The sequence below is a fragment of the Gigantopelta aegis genome, chromosome 2 (genome assembly GCF_016097555.1).
Source record: "Gigantopelta aegis isolate Gae_Host chromosome 2, Gae_host_genome, whole genome shotgun sequence".
NCBI classification, from domain to species: domain Eukaryota; kingdom Metazoa; phylum Mollusca; class Gastropoda; order Neomphalida; family Peltospiridae; genus Gigantopelta; species Gigantopelta aegis.
Window position 1 is genome coordinate 51,663,773 of NC_054700.1, and position 21,267 is coordinate 51,685,039.

Below are 21,267 nucleotides of genomic sequence, written 5' to 3' on the forward strand. Positions count from 1 at the left end.
GAACCTACATGTTTAGTTATCAACCAAAAGCCAAAGCATTGTGTCGTTTTGCCTTTAGCTACCCATTTCCATGTGACCGCATTCACACATAAATATGCAGTTACGTCATAATATCAGTAACAAATAATGTACAAAGACTAGGTTATTTAAATATTATAAATGTCAACCTATAGTCCAGCCTACAGGGAACCTCTGTTTTCATACTATATGGAATTTACTACAGGTTATTTATTTCTGAGCCAATTGTTTTCTAACTTGCACACAAAAATAGTATACATTGTGTATTTGTTTTATTTTATTTCCAAAACACTTTTACTTTTCTTCTTAAAGGCATACTGTTACAGATTTAAGGACCTTATTTCTCTAAAAATGGATAATAAATAGAAATTACATTAATTGTTGGAAATCAAATCTAGCTATTGCATCACCTTAACTGAATCATGATGGAGTGAAATCCATGTCAACCCTCTCGGCAATTTTAGTTTTTGAATTATGGACCATTGCCATAATTCAATTATATTTTTACAAAATATCATTAATAAATGGAGTATGGTGGTTATAAAGATGGTTGAATAAAGTACATTTAGGGACAAATCAAATTATGTTTGCTCAGGTAATACTTTGTTAGACCATTAAATAGGTCAGTTTTCTGTGACAATATGCCTTTAAGTCAAACCAAACTGAAATTATTTAAAAAAATAATAATAATAAAAATAATAATAATAAAAATGTTGGAGGAAGGGACGGACTATAGCTGTAATTATAAAAAGAAACTTTCAAAATTGCAGTTATGAATTGTTTAATAAATTTTAATGAAGACCTATTTTGTAAACCGAACTGTATTAAACTGCTACAGCTAAAGATAGCCCAGACAGCATAGCACTAGAATTAGTGTTGTATACAAGTGAAAAAAAATAAATATATATATATATATAGTAAGAGCGTAATACGTATGAATGAATGAGGGAGGGACGTAGCCCAGTGGTAAAGCGTTGGCTTGATGCGCGGTCTGTCTGGGATCGATCCCCGTCGGTGGGCCCATTGGGCTATTTCTCGCTCCAGCCAGTGCAACACGACTGGTATATAAAAGGCAGTGGTATGTGTTATCCTGTCTGTGGGATGGTGCATATAAAAGATCCGTTGCTGCTAATCGAAAAGAGGCGACAGCGGGTTTCCTCTTTTAATATCTGTGTGGTCCTTAACGATATGTCCGACACCATATAATGGTAAATAAAATGTGTTGAGTGCGTCGTTAAATAAACATTTCCTTCCTTCCTGCTTATAACTGACATTGGTTACTGGCAATTAGCGTTTGTGTACGATTCACCAGCACGTAGTTTATTAATAGGTGCACCCAGGTGGCGCTTGCATGGCACATCCCCTACTCACCCCCACCAGTACCCCCACCCCGATCCCCACATGAAAAAATAATAATTAAAAAAAAAATTAATAATAATATATACATGTGTATATATATATATATATATATATCGATTTGTGTGGACTTTACCGGTGAATAATACACTATAGTGCGTCCCATCCTCCTACAAAAATGTTTTATTTACTATTACCATGTTTGTGTGCAAGTTACAAAACAATCCGCTGAGAATAAAGTAACTTGTAGTAAATTTCATAGTATGAAAAAAGACGTTCTCTGTGGGACGGACTATAGGTACGTGGTCCTTATAATTTAAATCCGTCTTATGTTCACATAATTCTAACCTATGATGCAACTGTTGGTGCGAACCGATTATAACCGATGATCGATGATGAACTTCCAATCGATCCTCAACACCATCGACGGTTGCACATCCAATAACGAATTGCATTATACACTCTTCAAAAAAAAGTAGGGGAACTCTAATAAGAATTTACAATTGCTAAAATCGTAAGGTATATTAGCTGTGGGGAATGGTTATATGATAATAGTGAATTCATTGGGCAAACATTACAACCGGTAGTTCAGTATTACAGTAGGTTTTATGACCACCGAAGATCTTGAAGAACGATTGGGGTCAGAACTGAAATTTGAAAGTTGACGGTTTTGTATCAGTAAATCGCAAATTCAAACAATAAAAATGACTAAAAACAAAACAATAACAACTGTATGATCAACAGAATGAAAACAATTGACAGAAATAATGTTCCACAGTAATTAATCGACCTTCCTGGAAATTGTCAAAATCGAGAATGATACCCCACCTACATGTACGGGGCAACTGCGTGATGCATGTGTAAACTATGGAATGTGTTTCGGTGTGTTGATAAACAGACCTGAACGTTCTTTACTAGGATGTCTGTGGTCAAAACGTATGTTTTAATATTTCAGGTTCCCCTACTTTTTTTGAAGAGTATATAAGTATTTCCTTAGTACTTAATAGTCAAAACCAAGGCTTGCAAATGTTAGTCGTGGAACAGTTGTTGAAACGGGAAATGACCCCACTTTATAGACGTCGATACCAACGGGGCCGGAGTCGTGGGGGGGGGGGGGAGCATTGTGACCACTCCAACGCCTTTCTGTAGTTTGGATGTACACTCTAAATACTCACCACACCCTGTACCTTATATATCAAGTAAATTTACTTTAGTTAGCAGAGGCGGATTAGGGGACCGCCCCCCTCCCCCCCCCCTAAATTTTGCAACAGTTATAATTTTATTATATATTAAATTTTCTTTCTTTTTTTTACGATCTTCCTCCAAACCTCTCTCAAAGTTATCTTGGAATTCCACCTCATGTCATTACCCTCCCCCACACAAATGGATTTTCTGGATCCGCCACTGGTTAGCGCAGGTCTATTAACCCTTAGTGCCATTAAAACTGAAATTAGACAATGGAACCTAGCCCTACGTCAGCATGCTATTTGAATGACATCATCAATATCCGCGGACTGATGTGACGACGGTTGCTTTACATCTCGTTGCAGCAACAGCAGCCGACTGTTTCGGGAGACCGCAATGAAGCGGACGACCAATGACGAGCACGCTGTGGACGCAGTAGCCAATCGGAAACTCTTCCTCGTCAAGCACTGGTACTCGGTCTAGTAACGAAACAAAAGCGCCACCAGAGGTGGTTGATCGGTGCTCTCGTCTTGGCTCGCTGTCGCCTTAGCTATTTGAAGAGAAACCAAGAAGGATGATTGGTTCTTTGTCACACAAAACCTGGCGTTCGCTTTCGTGGTTTCCTTCAAGCCAGGTTTTCACACACACACACACACACACACACACACAATAAAGACTTGTTGACACGGTTTCAGCTTGAAATTCGCATATTGGTAGCAAGGTAACAAACGTGATCTTTAGTTTGTTTGGGTGTTTTTTTTAAGAGGATATGTAACTGAATTGTCGTAGTTGTAATCTGTGTAATTTGTTAGGTTTCACAATTTTGAGACTGATTTTGTTTTGTTTTAATCAGTACTTTGGTTCATTACTTAGCAACGCTTACGTGGAGTTTTTCTTCTTCTTCTTCATCTTCTTCTTTATCTTTGTTTCTCTTTTTCTTTTTCGTTTTGTTTTTTCTTCTTCTTCTTTCTTCTTTTTTCTTTTTCCTTTTCTTCTTCTTCTTCTTCTTCTTCTTCTTCCATTCATAAGTATTCATTAAAGTGACACGTAACAATAAACATAAAATTGTAAACTGCACAGTATTATAAAATACACACAAAACCATCTAGCTTTTACGGGCTTATCGGACATATAAGGAATTAATTTTAATTTAAAATTACAAATATTCATATCAATACATATATACATACCTAAACGAATGGTGGTAGATTTCTTTTGTTACTTTTTTAATTGCATACAATAGTAAAAGGTATTTAACTACAAAGTATTTAAAATATGAATACGTTTTGTATTCACATGTGATTTGGCCAGTTCCGTCGTGACAGTTGTTAGTTTGAGCCTAGCATACAGTATTGTCAGTTTCTTCTCCTGGTATCAGACAAAGGCCTTTGAGACTATTCAAAGATCAAACTTTTTACAGCCCTAGTCGTATTGCGCTGAAATATGAGCGTGACACTAATTTTCTATATGCGTTAGACGGACACCATGCGTGTAAAAGTATGGTTATTGGAGAAATGGACGGACCGGCACAATAATCACTGTAACTACTTTACAACAGCTAACTACGTTGTTGTTGTATTTTTAAATACGAGAAAAACAAGTTCCATAGATTTAGTCACGGAAGTGGTACAGGGGTGGTTTTCAATACTAGTTATCAATATTGTATTACATTTATCGTAGTTTGTCGTTTGTTCGCACACGCGTCTAAATTGGAGCCGTAATTGCGTGTGTAGGAGTGAACGCTCGCTTTAGAAGAAAAAAATTGAAAATCCGATTTTCTGGTACAAATGCTATTTTATTTGTCAAAAGACTGGTTTCAAGAGGAATTATACGTAACAACATCCTGAAATTACTTCCTCCTACAAAACAGAGTTCAAATAGTGTTAAATAAAGATCCGATAATTAATAAAGCAAATTGTAGCAAACGGGAATATTAAAAACGTCATTATTAAATTGTCTTCTTTCAACGAAAAAAACACACGTTTTTATCCATCTTAAATATGATACCATTCTTGACGAACTGAACCCAGAAAGTGTGTTGTTACCAAATACGTAATTCTAAAGAACGTTATTGGCCAAACGATCGTGATATTTGAAATACAATACTTTTAAATAAGGAAATAATTTGCGCCAGACTAGCTGATTAATGAAAACACCGTCTCGCATTTCTAGAATTTAATCTCTGTTTTTTTTACTTCAATGATGTACACTTAATTGCAGTCTTAAAGCTACTATATCGTCTCACCTTTTTGTTTCTAATAAGCTTCTTTTTTTTCTGTTTAACGACACTACTAGAGCACATTGATTTATTAATCATCGGCTATTGAATGGTCATTTTGAAATTTTAGTCTTAGGGAGAAAACTCGCTATCTTTTTCCATTAGTAGAAAAGTATCTTTTGTACGCACCATCCCATAGACAGGATAGCACATGCCACGGCCTCTGATATACCAGTCGTTGTGCACTGGCTGGAACGAGAAATAGCCCAAATGGGCCCACCTTCGGGAATCGATCGTAGACCAATCTCGCATCAGGCGGACACTTTACCACTGGGCTACGTCGTGCTCATTTTAAGTTTGTAAAAAAAAGTATTGTAATTATTTAATATGCTCTAAGTGAAACTGGATTGTGAAATGTATACTCAACAAAATAAAATAGACATTTGTGGTCAGTGTGTTTGGTAGTGTCGTAATATACTAGCAAGTTTTAATTACAGACAGCTGGATTGTGGTGACGGGCGGGGGTGGGGGGGGGGGGGGGTCCGTTGTTGGAATAGCATGCAAGCATTGACATTAAAGTTTAAAGTTTATTTTCTTTAACGACAACACTAGAGCACATTGATTCATTAATCATCGTCGAAATGACATTATTTGAAACAAAATATATTCGTGTAATCAATTACAACTGTATACACGTTTCCATTAAGAAAATGTTTGTGTGTAGCGAAGAGGTGAAGTAATGAGAGTATAACATTACAACTGTATACACGTTTCCATTAAGAAAATGTTTGTGTGTAGCTAAGAGGTGAAGGAAGTAATGAGATTATAACATTACAACTGTATACACGTTTCCATTAAGAAAATGTTTGTGTGTAGCTAAGAGGTGAAGTAATGAGAGTATAACATTACAACTGTATACACGTTTCCATTAAGAAAATGTTTGTGTGTAGCTAAGAGGTGAAGGAAGTAATGAGATTATAACATTACAACTGTATACACGTTTCCATTAAGAAAATGTTTGTGTGTAGCTAAGAGGTGAAGGAAGTAATGAGATTATAACATTACAACTGTATACACGTTTCCATTAAGAAAATGTTTGTGTGTAGCTAAGAGGTGAAGTAATGAGAGTATAACATTACAACTGTATACACGTTTCCATTAAGAAAATGTTTGTGTGTAGCTAAGAGGTGAAGTAATGAGAGTATAACATTACAACTGTATACACGTTTCCATTAAGAAAATGTTTGTGTGTAGCGAAGAGATGAAGTAATGAGAGTATAACATTACAACTGTATACACGTTTCCATTAAGAAAATGTTTGTGTGTAGCGAAGAGGTGAAGCAATGAGAGTATAACATTACAACTGTATACACGTTTCCATTAAGAAAATGTTTGTGTGTAGCGAAGAGGTGAAGCAATGAGAGTATAACATTACAACTGTATACACGTTTCCATTAAGAAAATGTTTGTGTGTAGCTAAGAGGTGAAGTAATGAGAGAATAACATTACAACTGTATACACGTTTCCATTAAGAAAATGTTTGTGTGTAGCTAAGAGATGAAGTAATGAGAGAATAACATTACAACTGTATACACGTTTCCATTAAGAAAATGTTTGTGTGTAGCGAAGAGATGAAGTAATGAGAGTATAACATTACAACTGTATACACGTTCCCATTAAGAAAATGTTTGTGTGTAGCTAAGAGGTGAAGTAATGAGATTATAACATTACAACTGTATACACGTTCCCATTAAGAAAATGTTTGTGTGTAGCGAAGAGATGAAGTAATGAGAGTATAACATTACAACTGTATACACGTTTCCATTAAGAAAATGTTTGTGTGTAGCTAAGAGGTGAAGTAATGAGAGAATAACATTACAACTGTATACACGTTTCCATTAAGAAAATGTTTGTGTGTAGCTAAGAGATGAAGTAATGAGATTATAACATTACAACTGTATACACGTTCCCATTAAGAAAATGTTTGTGTGTAGCGAAGAGATGAAGTAATGAGAGTATAACATTACAACTGTATACACGTTTCCATTGAGAAAATCGGATTATAAAAAAATATTATTGTAATCTTTTTTAATGGCGTCTCAATTTTGCATCTGTTTTTAGACAGAGAATAATACATAAGTGGCCGTTAGATACCATTTATCTCATAACGAGTTGGTTTAAAATGTATGTAACGAGCGAAAGCGAGTTTGATACGTTTTTGAACAACGAGTTGTGAGATAAATGGAATCTAACGGACACGAATGTATTATTCTATTTCTTACATGTCCTCAAAAAAACAGGTTTTAAGCAAATTTTAACATTTTTTTCGACTAAAAGTTATTTACAGCCGTTGCACTTGTATCTGACTTATGCGTCACAGACACATGATTGTCAGGTTAACTATACGTCACAGTGTAATCGATTTTCATCGTGTAGTTTTTCATTGGTCGTATGGCATTGGTGACCTGGTCATCACCTAGGAGCAGCCAGTCGTATGTCATGAAATTGTTAATACACATTCGTGTGTTGACAACCATGTGTTACCAAAAATAACGCATGGTGTTCTCACCAACGGGTGTGTAAGAACTTACTAAAATGTGTGTTTTAATGTGTTTTAATAATGGGGTTTTTCACTTGGTAAAAATAATACATATATTACATAGTCTTGTTGCAAGCACATCAACCCGGCCACCCTGTTCTACTGTAGACTGTAACCATGTTAAAAAAATGTCAATGCATAATATTACAAAATATCATGGGCAAAATTAATCCAGAGTACATTCCTTTAAAAGCTTATCAAATTATTTTATTGTTTCCCCAGTTGCTTGAAGTGAATATGTTTACTCACGTGACTATGTTAACTCACGTGATGAATGACCTCTGTGCCGGAAATGAACTCTGCAGTAAAAGCGTGTATATTAAAGACAAACGTTGTGTTTTCCTTGTTTTAAAGTGTGTTTTGTTTAACGACACAATCTGTTGGATTTCAAACATTTGGTAGTTCTGTAACATGCTACATTTTGATAATTTTGACATATAGTCTCAAAAAGGAACCCCGCCACATTGTTCCATTAGTAGCAAGAGATATTTTATATGCACCACCCCACATACACGATAGCACATACCACCGCCTTTAATATACCAGTCGTGGTGCACTGGCTGGAAAGACAAAGAGTGGAACGTTGGAATCAGGGTCGTCCTGGTCTGAAATAACGAGCGGAGGAGAGGGACAATGCAAACAATTGGTTTAATTCTAGGCACTATAGGTTCCATTAGACCAAATCAATTCCTATTGCCGATAATGTTAACGTTTACTAATAAAACTGATATAAGCAGCGTTTCAACACACCCAGGAAGTACAGCAATAGAAAGTGTGGCACCTCACATCTAATCTAGCTGCAAGAAAATGGGGGGTCACGTATCATTTAAGAGATTTAATTTATGTTTTTAATAGCAACCGTAATTTTTGCTGAAAATTGCAGTTCCATTTTTGGGGGTACCCCGCATTAGTTTCAACCTCTGGTATATACTGCATAACAACTGTATAACAAATAAAAGTGTATTTATTTATTGTCAATGGATAATAGTATTTGCACAAATAATCAATGTCACATATTACTACCAATCACACCCACAGCTGCTTTTACTCCGTAAATATTTGACGGTGCACGTCGAACTTTGACACGGTACTCTCTTCTTTGGTACTATGCAACCTATAATATAGGGTTGGATTTTAAAGCTAAACTAGTAAAAGAGGGTTGGACGTAGCCCAATGGTAACGCGCTCGGCTCACTCTAAGACTGTATGTGAAAAATACCAAATGTTTGACATCCAATAGCAGGTAATTAATAGATCAATGTGCTCTAGAAGTGTCGTTAAACAAAACAAACTTTGACTTTGAAACTAAAAAGCTAACGATTTCGTATTTTTAGACACCCACATCCGCACACCTCCCTGGCTACGGCCCTGAGAAAGGAAAATATAATTATGCAAGGGAGGATGTTGCACCTATTTCCTCAGTATCAAGTAAAAGACCTGTCGTTAGTTTCGCTTACTAATTACTTCCTATCTGTATTCACTGTCATTTATACTGCTAACCTTACAAACCTGCTGACCTTAAGGCGACGACATACGATACGAGTGTATCGTACGAGATTAGCAGACTGCATAGCAACCGATGCAATCGTAATGCTGTCTTGTCACCATCGGCTATTTTCGTACGACACGCTTGTATCGTGTGGTGTCGTCTTTACAAACATAAGGGCCATCAGATACCCGTGGTGTTACTGAATACTTTTGTGGGCGGCAAAAACGACAACATAGGGCTAGTATTATTTGATTGTTATATACCAAACAAAACAAAAATACTATCATTATCTTCTTTGTATTTAAAGCGTACTCTGTCTAAGTTAAAAGTAAATGATCACTCTCGGTTTCTGAGGTCAGGTCATATGGTTTTACGTGCACATTCAGAGCAAGCTGTTGTAGCGCACGCCTGTCATGGGCACATGTATTGTCCTTGGCCAGCTCCTCTACTATACTAGTCGAAAACAAGTCACGATGGCAGCAAACTCTACCGGCCTGGACGTAGCCCAGAGGAAAAGCGCTCATTGGGCTATTTCTTGTTCCAGCCAGTGCATCATTACTAGTATACCAAAGGCCGTGGTATGTGATGTCCTGTTTGTGGGATGGTGCATATAAAAGATCCCTTGCTACTAGTGGGAAAAAAAGTTGCGGGCATCCTCTCTATGACTATATGTCAAAATTACCAAATGTTTGAAATCCAATAGCCGATGATTAATAAATCAATGTGTTCTAGTGATTTCGTTAAACAAAAAAAACGTTAACATGTTCTTCTGATCCTGTGTTATTTCACGACTGTAAACTTCGTGTTTGCTGGATATTCTTTGTATGTTTTACCAAGCCATTGTGTGTATTCTATTTTTATTAATCATTTGCAATACGGGAAGTAAAAGTACATCTGCAGGATTTTCTTTTTAATTTATTGATTTTGGTTTTTTTACTGGATGAGGAAGCTGTTTATAAATAATCAATCAACTCTCACCATTCTTCGACAGTCTTTAGATGCAGTTGCTAGTCATCTTTGTCGAATGAAATGTATTCTTCAGCAATGCTCAAAAGGCTGTACTGTACGTCTTTTTAGCTAACGGTATAGCGATGTAATACTTAGAGGGCGGCTGTACTTCTTTGTTGCATTAACTAACATTGACAGAGCTCTCTCTCTCTCTCTCTCTCTCTCTCTCTCTCTCTCTCTCTCTCTCTCTCTCTCTCTCTCTCTCTCTCTCTCTCTCTCTCAACCTCTCTCTCTCTCTCTCTCTCTCTCTCTCTCTCTCTCTCTCTCTCTCTCTCTCTCTCTCTCCTCTCTCTCCCCCCCCCCCCCTTCACCTGGCCAGGCCTGGTGCTTATAAAACTTTTAGAGTCTAGACTCGAGACTCTAATAGAGTCTGATATACTAATGTCATGGCAACGCCATACAAATTGTATGTGTGTGACGTCATTAGAGATTGAGTTTTTATAAGCACGTTTTAGAGTCCAGACTCAATCTCTAATGACGTCACATAAATCAGACTCTATTAGAGTCTCGAGTCTAGACTCTAAAATTTTTATAAGCACCAAGCCAGAGCCATACGACGCAAAAGGACCAAGAACACTTGGCGTACTATTCCACATCTGTTGACAATCAATTACATTAAAGTCGTGAACACTATCGTACACTTTGCAAACATGTTTTACTCGATACGTAAGTTTACGATTATTGCTTTGATGTATTATTGAAAATGTATACATGCAATCTCACAAGAATATTTCTCAGCTGCTGATGTCACGTGGTAGGTAATCAGTGTTAGACATAAAACTCGCGAGCATTTACAGTTTGTATGAAAAGAGTCGCAGATATGAAGCACGATTATAAATGTTATTGGTCTCAGCGCGATGACTTCCAAGGTAGGAGAGATGATATCAACGCGTTATTAAAATCGCTTATTACAACTTTATAGAACGGCATATCTTCATCTTCAAGGACATTCGTGGAACGGAATACAGCAGCTGCAGCATTATCTATACGAGTTTGATGATTATACAAATTGATTTTCCCGCCTGTGCATTCATGCCTGTACGTGTCCCCCCCCCCCCCTTCTCCACACCCCACGCCCACCCCGCTCTAGTGCTGCCAGCAATTTGTTTTTAAACATATTTCTCAGGAAAGCATGGATCTACCCCCCCCCCCCACACACCACACACACACACCTTAAAATAATCGCTCGCCAGTCTAGACTCTAGACCCTCCTGCGCAATTTCTAGCACACGCGCCTGCGCATGCAAGAATATTTATACATGTATAAAAATTAAGGGTCCACGAAACGATGTCATATTTTTAGTAATAAGGTGATACTTTTAAGTTTTAAATCTACAACTCTGCAATCGTGGATTATACTTTTTAAATGGCCTACCTGGTACCATAATTATAGGTTTTTAATTTAGCGTGTAATTGTGTCCTTGACATTCACGACCGTCATAATACTGACTACCTGTTTGGACATCATGGGTTACTCCCGTGGTAGACCCTTCAAATACGTACTGACACGAGTCAAGTCATACACAAACACACATAGCCACAAACACACATAGCCACAAACACACATAGCCACAAACACACATAGCCACAAACACAGAAAACGATACGAATGCATTTTTCAATAGATTTTAATTGATATTAAACACGAAAATAAGTTACACCATCATCATCGCCCTCATCAACATTATCATCATCATCATCATTATCATCACTAATCTTGCATCAAATACGTAGGTTGACGTTGCATGTAATGGTTAATTTGTATATGAGATTCGGTTCTTTGGTCAGGTCAGGTCAGGTCAGGTCAGGTCAGGTCAGGTCATAGGGTTTTACGTGCACATCCAGAACAAGATAGGAAGGGGGTGGGGGGAGGCGAGATTCTCGCTTACGACTTTCAATTATTTATTACCGTAAGCATTTGCTTGTTGGTACAAACAATATACATATATAATTAATCGTGACAGAAGTAGTATGGCTAGTGGAGAATATAAATAGACAATTGGGGCATGATATATTAAAGGGACAGACCCTAGTGTTTAAACACTAAGACATATTTTTCACTATTAGAGACTTTTATGATCACTGAAATCAAACATTACTTATATTTTATTGCTTAGATTATCCATTTCCGTACATACGAAGTGTTTCCGGTCATCCTGGTGTTTCTGATTAGTAACGGTTATGGGGTTGCATTTTAGTCTATGTTTAAGGGTATTTCAACGTCACAGACTCTTGTGTTACTCTGTTGTATCCAAATGTATTACAGGTTTGTAAATTAACCAAATTTAGTGTCCATTTTTACGGGTTGAATCCAGGATCTAGGTGGAAAATGTGCCTTAGTGTTTCAAAACTAGGGTCTGTCCCTTTAATAAATTATCCTATTACAAAATGTCTGTACTTAAATGCTTTGACCAAATATTTTCCCAGATTACAAAGCAGTTTTACATTTGAACAGTTAAGGACTTGAGTACTTAAGGAGCTCTGAAGATAGGTTGCAGTAGTCGAGGTAAACGAGGCGAAAAAGGCGGAGAATATTTTTCTCTCTCTCTCAGGAGAAATTAAGTACTTTTTGGGGGTTATGTCCGAAAAAACTGTCTAGTGAGTGAACGCTAATTTTGAACGGTTCTGCCGAAAGTTGAAGTTTGTCGAATTTTTTAATTTAGCCTAAACGTACCGACGCTATACGAACCTGGGGTAGGTGTAGCCTTGAAAAGGGCTGTCAGGGTTGCGGCTTTGGCGTCGAAGTAGTTGATTTGCAGGAACTCGGTGCGGTGTTCCCGCAGTACGTCCAGGTAGTTGTTGTCTGCGAAGATCCTATGCAATACCTTGTGGATTGTCGCATTGGTGGCAGCGCTTCTGATGTAGCGATGTTGGTATCGGCCTTGGTGCTGGTCCGGGTGATGGGTGGTGATCATCACGTGGTGGTGCTTGAACCCATATTTATAGGCATGTTAATAATGTTACTCGACTCGGTTCATTGGTTTTTATTTTTGAGGGGTTATTTGTTTGTTTTTGTTGCTATTTTTAGGAGAGGCTGTTTGTTGCTGCTACTGATATTGCTTATTCTGTTTGTTTTGTAATATTTTGTTATTGTTTGTTTGTCTTTGTTTTTTGTATGTGCGTGTGTGTGTTTTGATCTCTCTCTCTCTCTCTCTCTCTCTCTCTCTCTCTCTCTCTCTCTCTCTCTCTCTCTCTCTCTCTCTCTCTCTCTCTCTCTCTCTCTCTTCTTTCTACAACAGTACTGTTACACATTCATTCATGCATTACATTTTGTCTTTTTTGTTTTTTTCCCCTTCCAGTTCCTGGAGAAAAGGCGGCGGGTCGCCAGACTCCTCCCTCAAAAGACGCAAAAACCGTGGTCACCCCGAATTAAACTGCTCGAACGACACACCTGCTAACTCCTCCTCGCAGACGAACCAAAGGCGTGAATCTCGCCGGGACTCCAACATGGAACTTATCAGCAACAGCAGGTGTCAGCGGTGCGGCCACGACCTGTGTCGAACCCGCTACCACAGGTTCTGCAAGTACGGCAATTACCACTACCTGAACACCAAGAACCAGGAGCATCTGAAGGTACCCGACCGTGCTTCGTGCTGCTTCTTCAATTCATACTGAGTACTGCTGGTGGTGGTGTGTGTGTGCGCAAGAGTGTGTATGAGGTCGCGCATGCGCATAAACTTATAAGATTGTGTGTGGTGGTTTTGGAAGGTTTGGGTTTTTTGTGTCAGAATTGTAAGAACTGCGAAGCATTTGTTTTCAAGTTTATTTCAATTCTTATATTTAAATAAGGTTCAAGTACGCTTGTTCGTGGGGGTTTTGTGAAAGAGAAGTGGCGTAGCGGTTTTACATCTCCTATATAGAGCTATGCGCGCATTCTAGATGGAAACCAGTACCAAGATGGAATCCAGCACATACCAGCCCAAAGACCAGATGGTTTAAGCAATGAGCCTTCGAGCCCAACAACCTTATGTTGAGATTTTGTTGGGTATGGATATGGTATGGACAGTTTGTGGGCTGCTTCCATCAGAAAACTACTCAAGCACGCCTGTCGTGGGCACAATCTATGAAATCGCCAGATAGCAATGTACAAGACAGGGATGTTATGTTTTGGGTTGGGGTTTTATTTTTTTTCTCATTCCTTTAACAATGTCTTGGTGGAAGTTGTCGATTTGTCGCGTAAACTCAGTTAGTGACCTGCTTCAAGGATATAGAAATCGTTTTAGATTTTATTACAAAAGTGGCGGGAAAGAAAAGAAAGAAAAGGAATGTCTGTTTAACGATATCCTGGCGCTGTTAATCTATAGCTGTTTGGTGTCAAGTAAGGAGATGACAGGGCTGTTTTTTCTTAATGGCATCCCAGCCCTTTCAAGACGTGACTGTTCAAGTGAACGAAAGAAGAAACGTGCTGCCGCCACACGGGATACACTTTCAGAATCAAGGAAGCTTACTCCAAGACAATCGGCTCAAACCACGGCCTTTGGTATAATACTTTTCACGAAGCACACTGACTGAAAAGGAAAGACTCCAAATGGAAACAAAAACAGAATGCTCAAATATTTATTAAACAGTGCGCACAGTGCAATGTAATCTATGTGCAACAAAACGGAGATTTTGTTGCTTATTTTATAAACGAGTAAATAAATCTATTTTAAAAGACGTGTCAGTAAGGGGAGAATTACAAGGAATTTGGAACTATGTAACTTTTTGTCAAGCACGTTATGTAAACAATTGACATGCTGTAAGCAAAATCATATGTTCATTTCTAATATTTATGTCATATTCACACAAACATGGCAAGAAACAATCATCGTTTTCATATGTGGCGCCATTACGGAGGACTGTACTATATAAAACGTATGTCAACAAGATGCCAACAATATATGAAACGTATACACAGAGCATTAAATACACATCGTATTGTCTCCTATAATCCATATTTCACATCATTTTATTTATACTTTTTTGTGTGCTTATATCCAATTAAGTTTCAAGCTCGCTATCCTGGTCACACACCTCGGTTATCTGGGCTGTCTGTCCAGGGCAGTGGATTAGTGGTTAGTGAGAGAAAAGTCGATGTAGTGGCCTTACTCCAGTGAGTCGTTAAAACTCGCTCTGGGTGGGAGCCGGTACCGGGATACGAGCTCGGAACCTACCCGCCTTAAGTCCGATGGCTAAACCACTACAACACCGACGCTGGTAATATCCATACTGCAGCCTCGCTTTGTGAGCAGACGATAATTCAATAAATGGCGAATGTGTTAATAGTGTTGTGTCTAGAACGAAAATAAAAATTTGTTTAACAACATTCCAGCACATTTCGTGCCTCACTAAGTAGGGAAAAAAACAAATGAATAACGGTACTGCAGCTTGGTTTAAACATATTAAGGTTCAACCAAATGCTATTTTAACAGATTCTATTTTGACTTATTTGAAAACAGTTTAGTTTAGGAAATACAATGTCTGTGTTTATGCAATAATGTCAGTCTGGCCTCAGTGCATACATAATTTTAAAACTATAGTTAAAGTTAGGAAATTTTTCTAAAATCTTGAGTCGAGACTTTAAATTCATGTAGTTGAAATCTTGAGACTTTGCTAGTCTTGGTGCTACCCTGTCTATGCTACAAATGAAAACAAAATAGCGGGTTTCCTCTCTAAGACTATATATAAGAATTACCCAAATGTTTGACATCCAAGAGCCGATGATTAATAAATTAATGTACTCTAGTGGTGTCGTTAAACAAAACAAACCTTTGCTAGTCTTCCGAGTGTAAACTTTAAAGTGTCGCCTTTACAAATACATGTACTTAAAATCTGGACACAAACCTAAATATTTAGAGACGTCACAATATTGCTCTTACAAATAGCATGTACTTAAAATCTGGACACAAACCTAAATATTTAAAGACGTCACAATATTGCTCTTACAAATAGCATGTACTTAAAATCTGGACACAAACCTAAATATTTAAAGAGGTCACAATATTGCTCTTACAAATAGCATGTACTTAAAATCTGGACACAAACCTAAATATTTAAAGACGTCACAATATTGCTCTTACAAATAGCATTCAGTTAAAATCACGAGACAGTGTTAGTCTTGGCTGTAGACTTTAAATAAGAGTCTCACCCGTACACATAGTATGTACTACCTACAATGTAGACTTTAAATACGAGTCTCACCCGTACACATAACATGTACTACCTACAATGTAGACTTTAAATACGAGTCTCACCCGTACACATAGCATGTACTACCTACAATGTAGACTTTAAATAAGAGTCTCACCCGTACACATAGCATGTACTACCTACAATGTAGACTTTAAATACGAGTCTCACCCGTACACATAGCATGTACTACCTACAATGTAGACTTTAAATACGAGTCTCACCCGTACACATAGCATGTACTACCTACAATGTAGACTTTAAATAAGAGTCTCACCCGTACACATAGCATGTACTACCTACAATGTAGACTTTAAATAAGAGTCTCACCCGTACACATAGCATGTACTACCTACAATGTAGACTTTAAATACGAGTCTCACCCGTACACATAGCATGTACTACCTACAATGTAGACTTTAAATACGAGTCTCACCCGTACACATAGCATGTACTACCTACAATGTAGACTTTAAATGCGAGTCTCACCCGTACACATAGCATGTACTACCTACAATGTAGACTTTAAATAAGAGTCTCACCCGTACACATAGCATGTACTACCTACAATGTAGACTTTAAATACGAGTCTCACCCGTACACATAGCATGTACTACCTACAATGTAGACTTTAAATGCGAGTCTCACCCGTACACATAGCATGTACTACCTACAATGTAGACTTTAAATGCGAGTCTCACCCGTACACATAGCATGTACTACCTACAATGTAGACTTTAAATACGAGTCTCACCCGTACACATAGCATGTACTACCTACAATGTAGACTTTAAATACGAGTCTCACCCGTACACATAGCATGTACTACCTACAATGTAGACTTTAAACTTTTGCTCTTACAAGTAGTATGTAGTTAAAAGTCTTGACCTTGGTCTGGACGTAGAGGTTTTATAAACAGGGGCCCAAATATTGGACACCCAAGTTAAAAACAATAAATACAGAATATACTATGAGTGTCTATTGTATACCATTTATCTTACAATGAATTGTTTCAAAGCCTACCGAACGAGCGAAAGTGGGTTTGGTACATTTTTAAGTGACGAGTTGTGAGATAAATGGTATCCAACAGTCACTAGTGTAGTATTCTATATAGCTTATATATTCTAAAACACTAGGTTTAAAAAACAAAAAAACACCGTATTTTCCAATTAGCATCTATTGCTAAATTAATTTATACGTCATACTCATAGGTGAAGACGAAGAAGAAGTTTGTTTGGTTTGCTTCACAAAATTACGTCATTCGTTGTGCACGTGAAATCATTATGACACACGTGTGCCATACCGGTTATATTTCCCTGAATATCTTTAAGCCACTATCTATGCTGATCTGCGAAAGTAGCTATACGATTTTTACTTTTTAATCATATTCAAAATATTTTCTTCAACAGTTTCGTAAAAAGACGTTGCCTTATCTTGTGGTTCATAGAACTACAAAATACATATTAAGAAAATCTACGTTGACCTTTCCATAAGTACAGTTATTTTTGTGATATTTTTAAAACTATTATTTGTTTATATTCTTCAGGGTAATGAGATCCAAAGTTATGGCTATATATTAATCATTATCATTATCGGAATTTACGAAGCCTGCACGGGGGGTGGGGGTGGGGGGTCTTCTTTCTTAAAAGCGGATGTTAAAACATTGTAAATGTATGCAATTAGATGTGTGTAAAACATAAACAGGCTTTGTAAATTTGTCCCACTATGATAGCTATCGATAATGGAAGGAAGGAAGGAAGGAAGGAAATGTGTTTAACGACGCACTCAACACCTTTTATTCACGGTTATATGGCGTTAAGGACCACACAGATATTAAGATATATATATATGCAACATCCCTCAGACAGGATAACACATACCACGGCCTTTGATATACCAGTTGTGGTGCACTGGCTGGAACGAGAAATAGCCCAATGGGCCCACCGACAGGGATCGATCTCAGACCGACCACGCATCAAGCGAACGCTTTACCACTGGGCTACATTCCGCTTCCTATCGATAATGGACGGCGTGTGGTTGTGAAACCGCTCTAATAAAGAAACTGGACAGTTTTATGGATGTGCAGGTGTGTTCGCACGACACGAGGGCGGTATGAGCGAAGCGGAAATACCGTACATTTATATCTTTACCAGACGTAAACATGGTGAGCGTTTAAGTAAGGGGCGGAGACTGCCGAAGCCCGCCATGTCAACAACAATCATTATAGGTGTGCATTAAATGTCATATCATCATAGTGCCTAGCTATATATACATGTATATCGGTTGGGTTGGGGTTTTCTTTTCTTCTTTTTTTTTTTTTTTGGGGGGGGGGGTTGTAGTTTTGGTGTAATCCTCGATATCTGCATTTTGCAGGATTTCAGGAGAGAAAACTATTACGTATTCTGACATCATGATTTAGGTTTGTGTGTGTGTGGGGGAGGGGGGGGGGGGGTCTTTAGTTTTTCTTTTAAAATGAGAAAGCTAAACGTGTGCAATGTAATTAATTTTACGAGGTTTTTATATAACTTTGAATAACTTTTTTTTTTTCTGTAGGAATTTAAAACGCACTGTACACAAGAATAAAAATGCAGATATGAGGTTACCATAGGCCATTGATGGTATGGGATCGGATTCACTACCCTATTAGATGTGGGGATCTTGGGAGTGGGTGGGTGCATTTTCTTGTGGGCTTTTTTTCTCCTTCAACTACTCTGTTGGGAGTGGAGTATTCATATTTCGGTATTCATATCTCTACACAATGCATTACCATATGCATTTAGTAATTAATGTGTGTAATATGTACTGACCCGATATCTCGTTCTCAAATTCATTGCAGATCTGTGGACAATTTTGTTTTATAAGGACTGGAACTCAGAACATGCCTCAGAGTTGTTTTTTATATATACTCGAAATACAAATCAGCACATTAAAATACTCAATAAATTCATGCGCGTGTGCAGGGAGAGGTATCGGTGTCAACCCCACCGAGCTCCAAGGACATTTTGGGGGGATTTTAAAGACCCTCAAGAAATTTCGGTCGTCATAATCTGGACCACACACACACACACACGTACACACACACGTACACACACACGTACACACACACGTACACACACACGTACACACACACGTACACACACGTGCACACACACGTACACACACACGTGCACACACACGTGCACACACACGTACACACACGTGCACACACACGTGCACACACACGTACACACACACGTACACACACACGTACACACACACGTACACACACGTACACACACACGTACACACACACGTACACACACACACACGTACACACACACACGTACACACACACGTACACACACGTACACACACACGTACACACACACGTACACACACACACGTACACACACACGTACACGCACGTACACACACACGTACACACACGTACACACACACACACACACACACGTACACACACGTACACACACACACGTACACACACGTGCACACACACGTACACACATACACACACACGTACACACACGTACACACACGTGCACACACACGTGCACACACACGTACACACACACGTACACACACACGTACACACACACGTACACACACGTACACACACACGTACACACACACGTACACACACACACACGTACACACACACACGTACACACACACGTACACACACGTACACACACACGTACACACACACGTACACACACACACGTACACACACACGTACACACACGTACACACACACGTACACACACGTACACACACACACACACACACACGTACACACACGTACACACACACACACGTACACACACACGTACACACACGTACACACACACGTACACACACACGTACACACACGTACACGTACACACACGTACACACACACGTACACACACACGTACACACACACGTACACACACACGTACACACACACACGTACACACACACGTACACACACACGTACACACACGTACACACACGTACACACACACGTACACACACACATACGTACACACACACACGTACACACACACGTACATACACGTACACACGCGTACACACACACGTACACACACACACACACGTACACACACACGTACACACACGTACACACACACACACACGTACACACACACGTACACACACACACGTACACACACGTACACACACACACGTACACACACACGTACACACACACACATACGTACACACACACGTACACACACACGTACACACACACGTACACACACACACACGTACACACACACGTACACACACACACGTACATACATACATGTTACACACACACCATGCTTAAATACCTACACACGCGCCTGAATTAAAATTATAGGCATCATTTTAATACAATAACCCTTTTTACTATAAATTATTCTGTATAAATTGATTAAATTAATAGCTTTTTTATTTGAAACATAGATGCCAAAGCAATAAGCTATTTTTGTCATATTATATTTGTAAAATGTAACATGTAAAACAAAGTAATTATTTCAGTTCATATCTTGTGTTATATTATATGTTTGTCACGATAACAAAACTCGTCAATGGTAAAGTACAAAATGGATTTGTTTGTCTGAACAAAAATATTTGACATTAAAAATATTTTCTTCCGACGCCATATAACCGTAGATAAAATGTGTTGAGTGCGTCATTAAATAAAATATTTCCTTCCTTTCCTTCTATGAACAGTTTCGTAACAAAGTGTTGCCTTATCTTCCGTTCTTTCAACTACAAAATACATATTAACAAAATCTACTTTGACCTTAGTATAAGTAATGTTATTTTTGTGATAGTGTCTAAAACATTATTTTTGTTTACTCCCCAGGGTACTGAGATCCAAAGTTATTGTTATATATTACCTGTGTCTTGTCGTGAATATAAATATATATTTATATAAACACTGGAATCAGGAAATAGTCAATGCTTCTTTTTAGTCGTATTAATCTTGGCAACGGGACATCGTGGCACCATCGTTTTGACTTCGTTCTTCATAAATGTCTTACGGTAATTTCACTACAGTTCTATTTTTGATAAATGGAACAATTTTATTTATTTATTTACAATTCTTTTTTTTCCAAAACACTGCCAGGTATACTACATATTATCAAACAAAACAGGTTTTCAAGCTGTTGACAAATGCGTCACAAAGCAATCGGTTTCATGTTATTTTTTACGTCACAGAGCAATCAATTTCGAT

The 21,267-nt window shown here is 38.1% G+C and overlaps 1 protein-coding gene across 4 annotated transcripts in view; it reads left to right on the top strand.

Annotated features, from left to right (window-relative positions):
* The window catches only part of LOC121386832 (gonadotropin-releasing hormone receptor-like), a 227,424-nt gene extending 212,508 nt beyond the window's left edge, over window positions 1-14,916 (top strand). For 2 of the 4 annotated variants that reach the window (XM_041517849.1, XM_041517858.1), the window contains 2 exons: window positions 2,925-3,029; window positions 13,172-14,916. In XM_041517849.1, the coding sequence (XP_041373783.1) occupies window positions 2,925-3,029; window positions 13,172-13,487 (421 nt within the window). In that variant the 3' untranslated portion in view covers window positions 13,488-14,916. The remainder of the gene's footprint in view (window positions 1-2,924; window positions 3,030-13,171) is intronic. The other 2 variants (XM_041517865.1, XM_041517872.1) reach the window with 2 other exon arrangements.
* The last annotated feature ends 6,351 nt before the right edge of the window (window positions 14,917-21,267 follow it).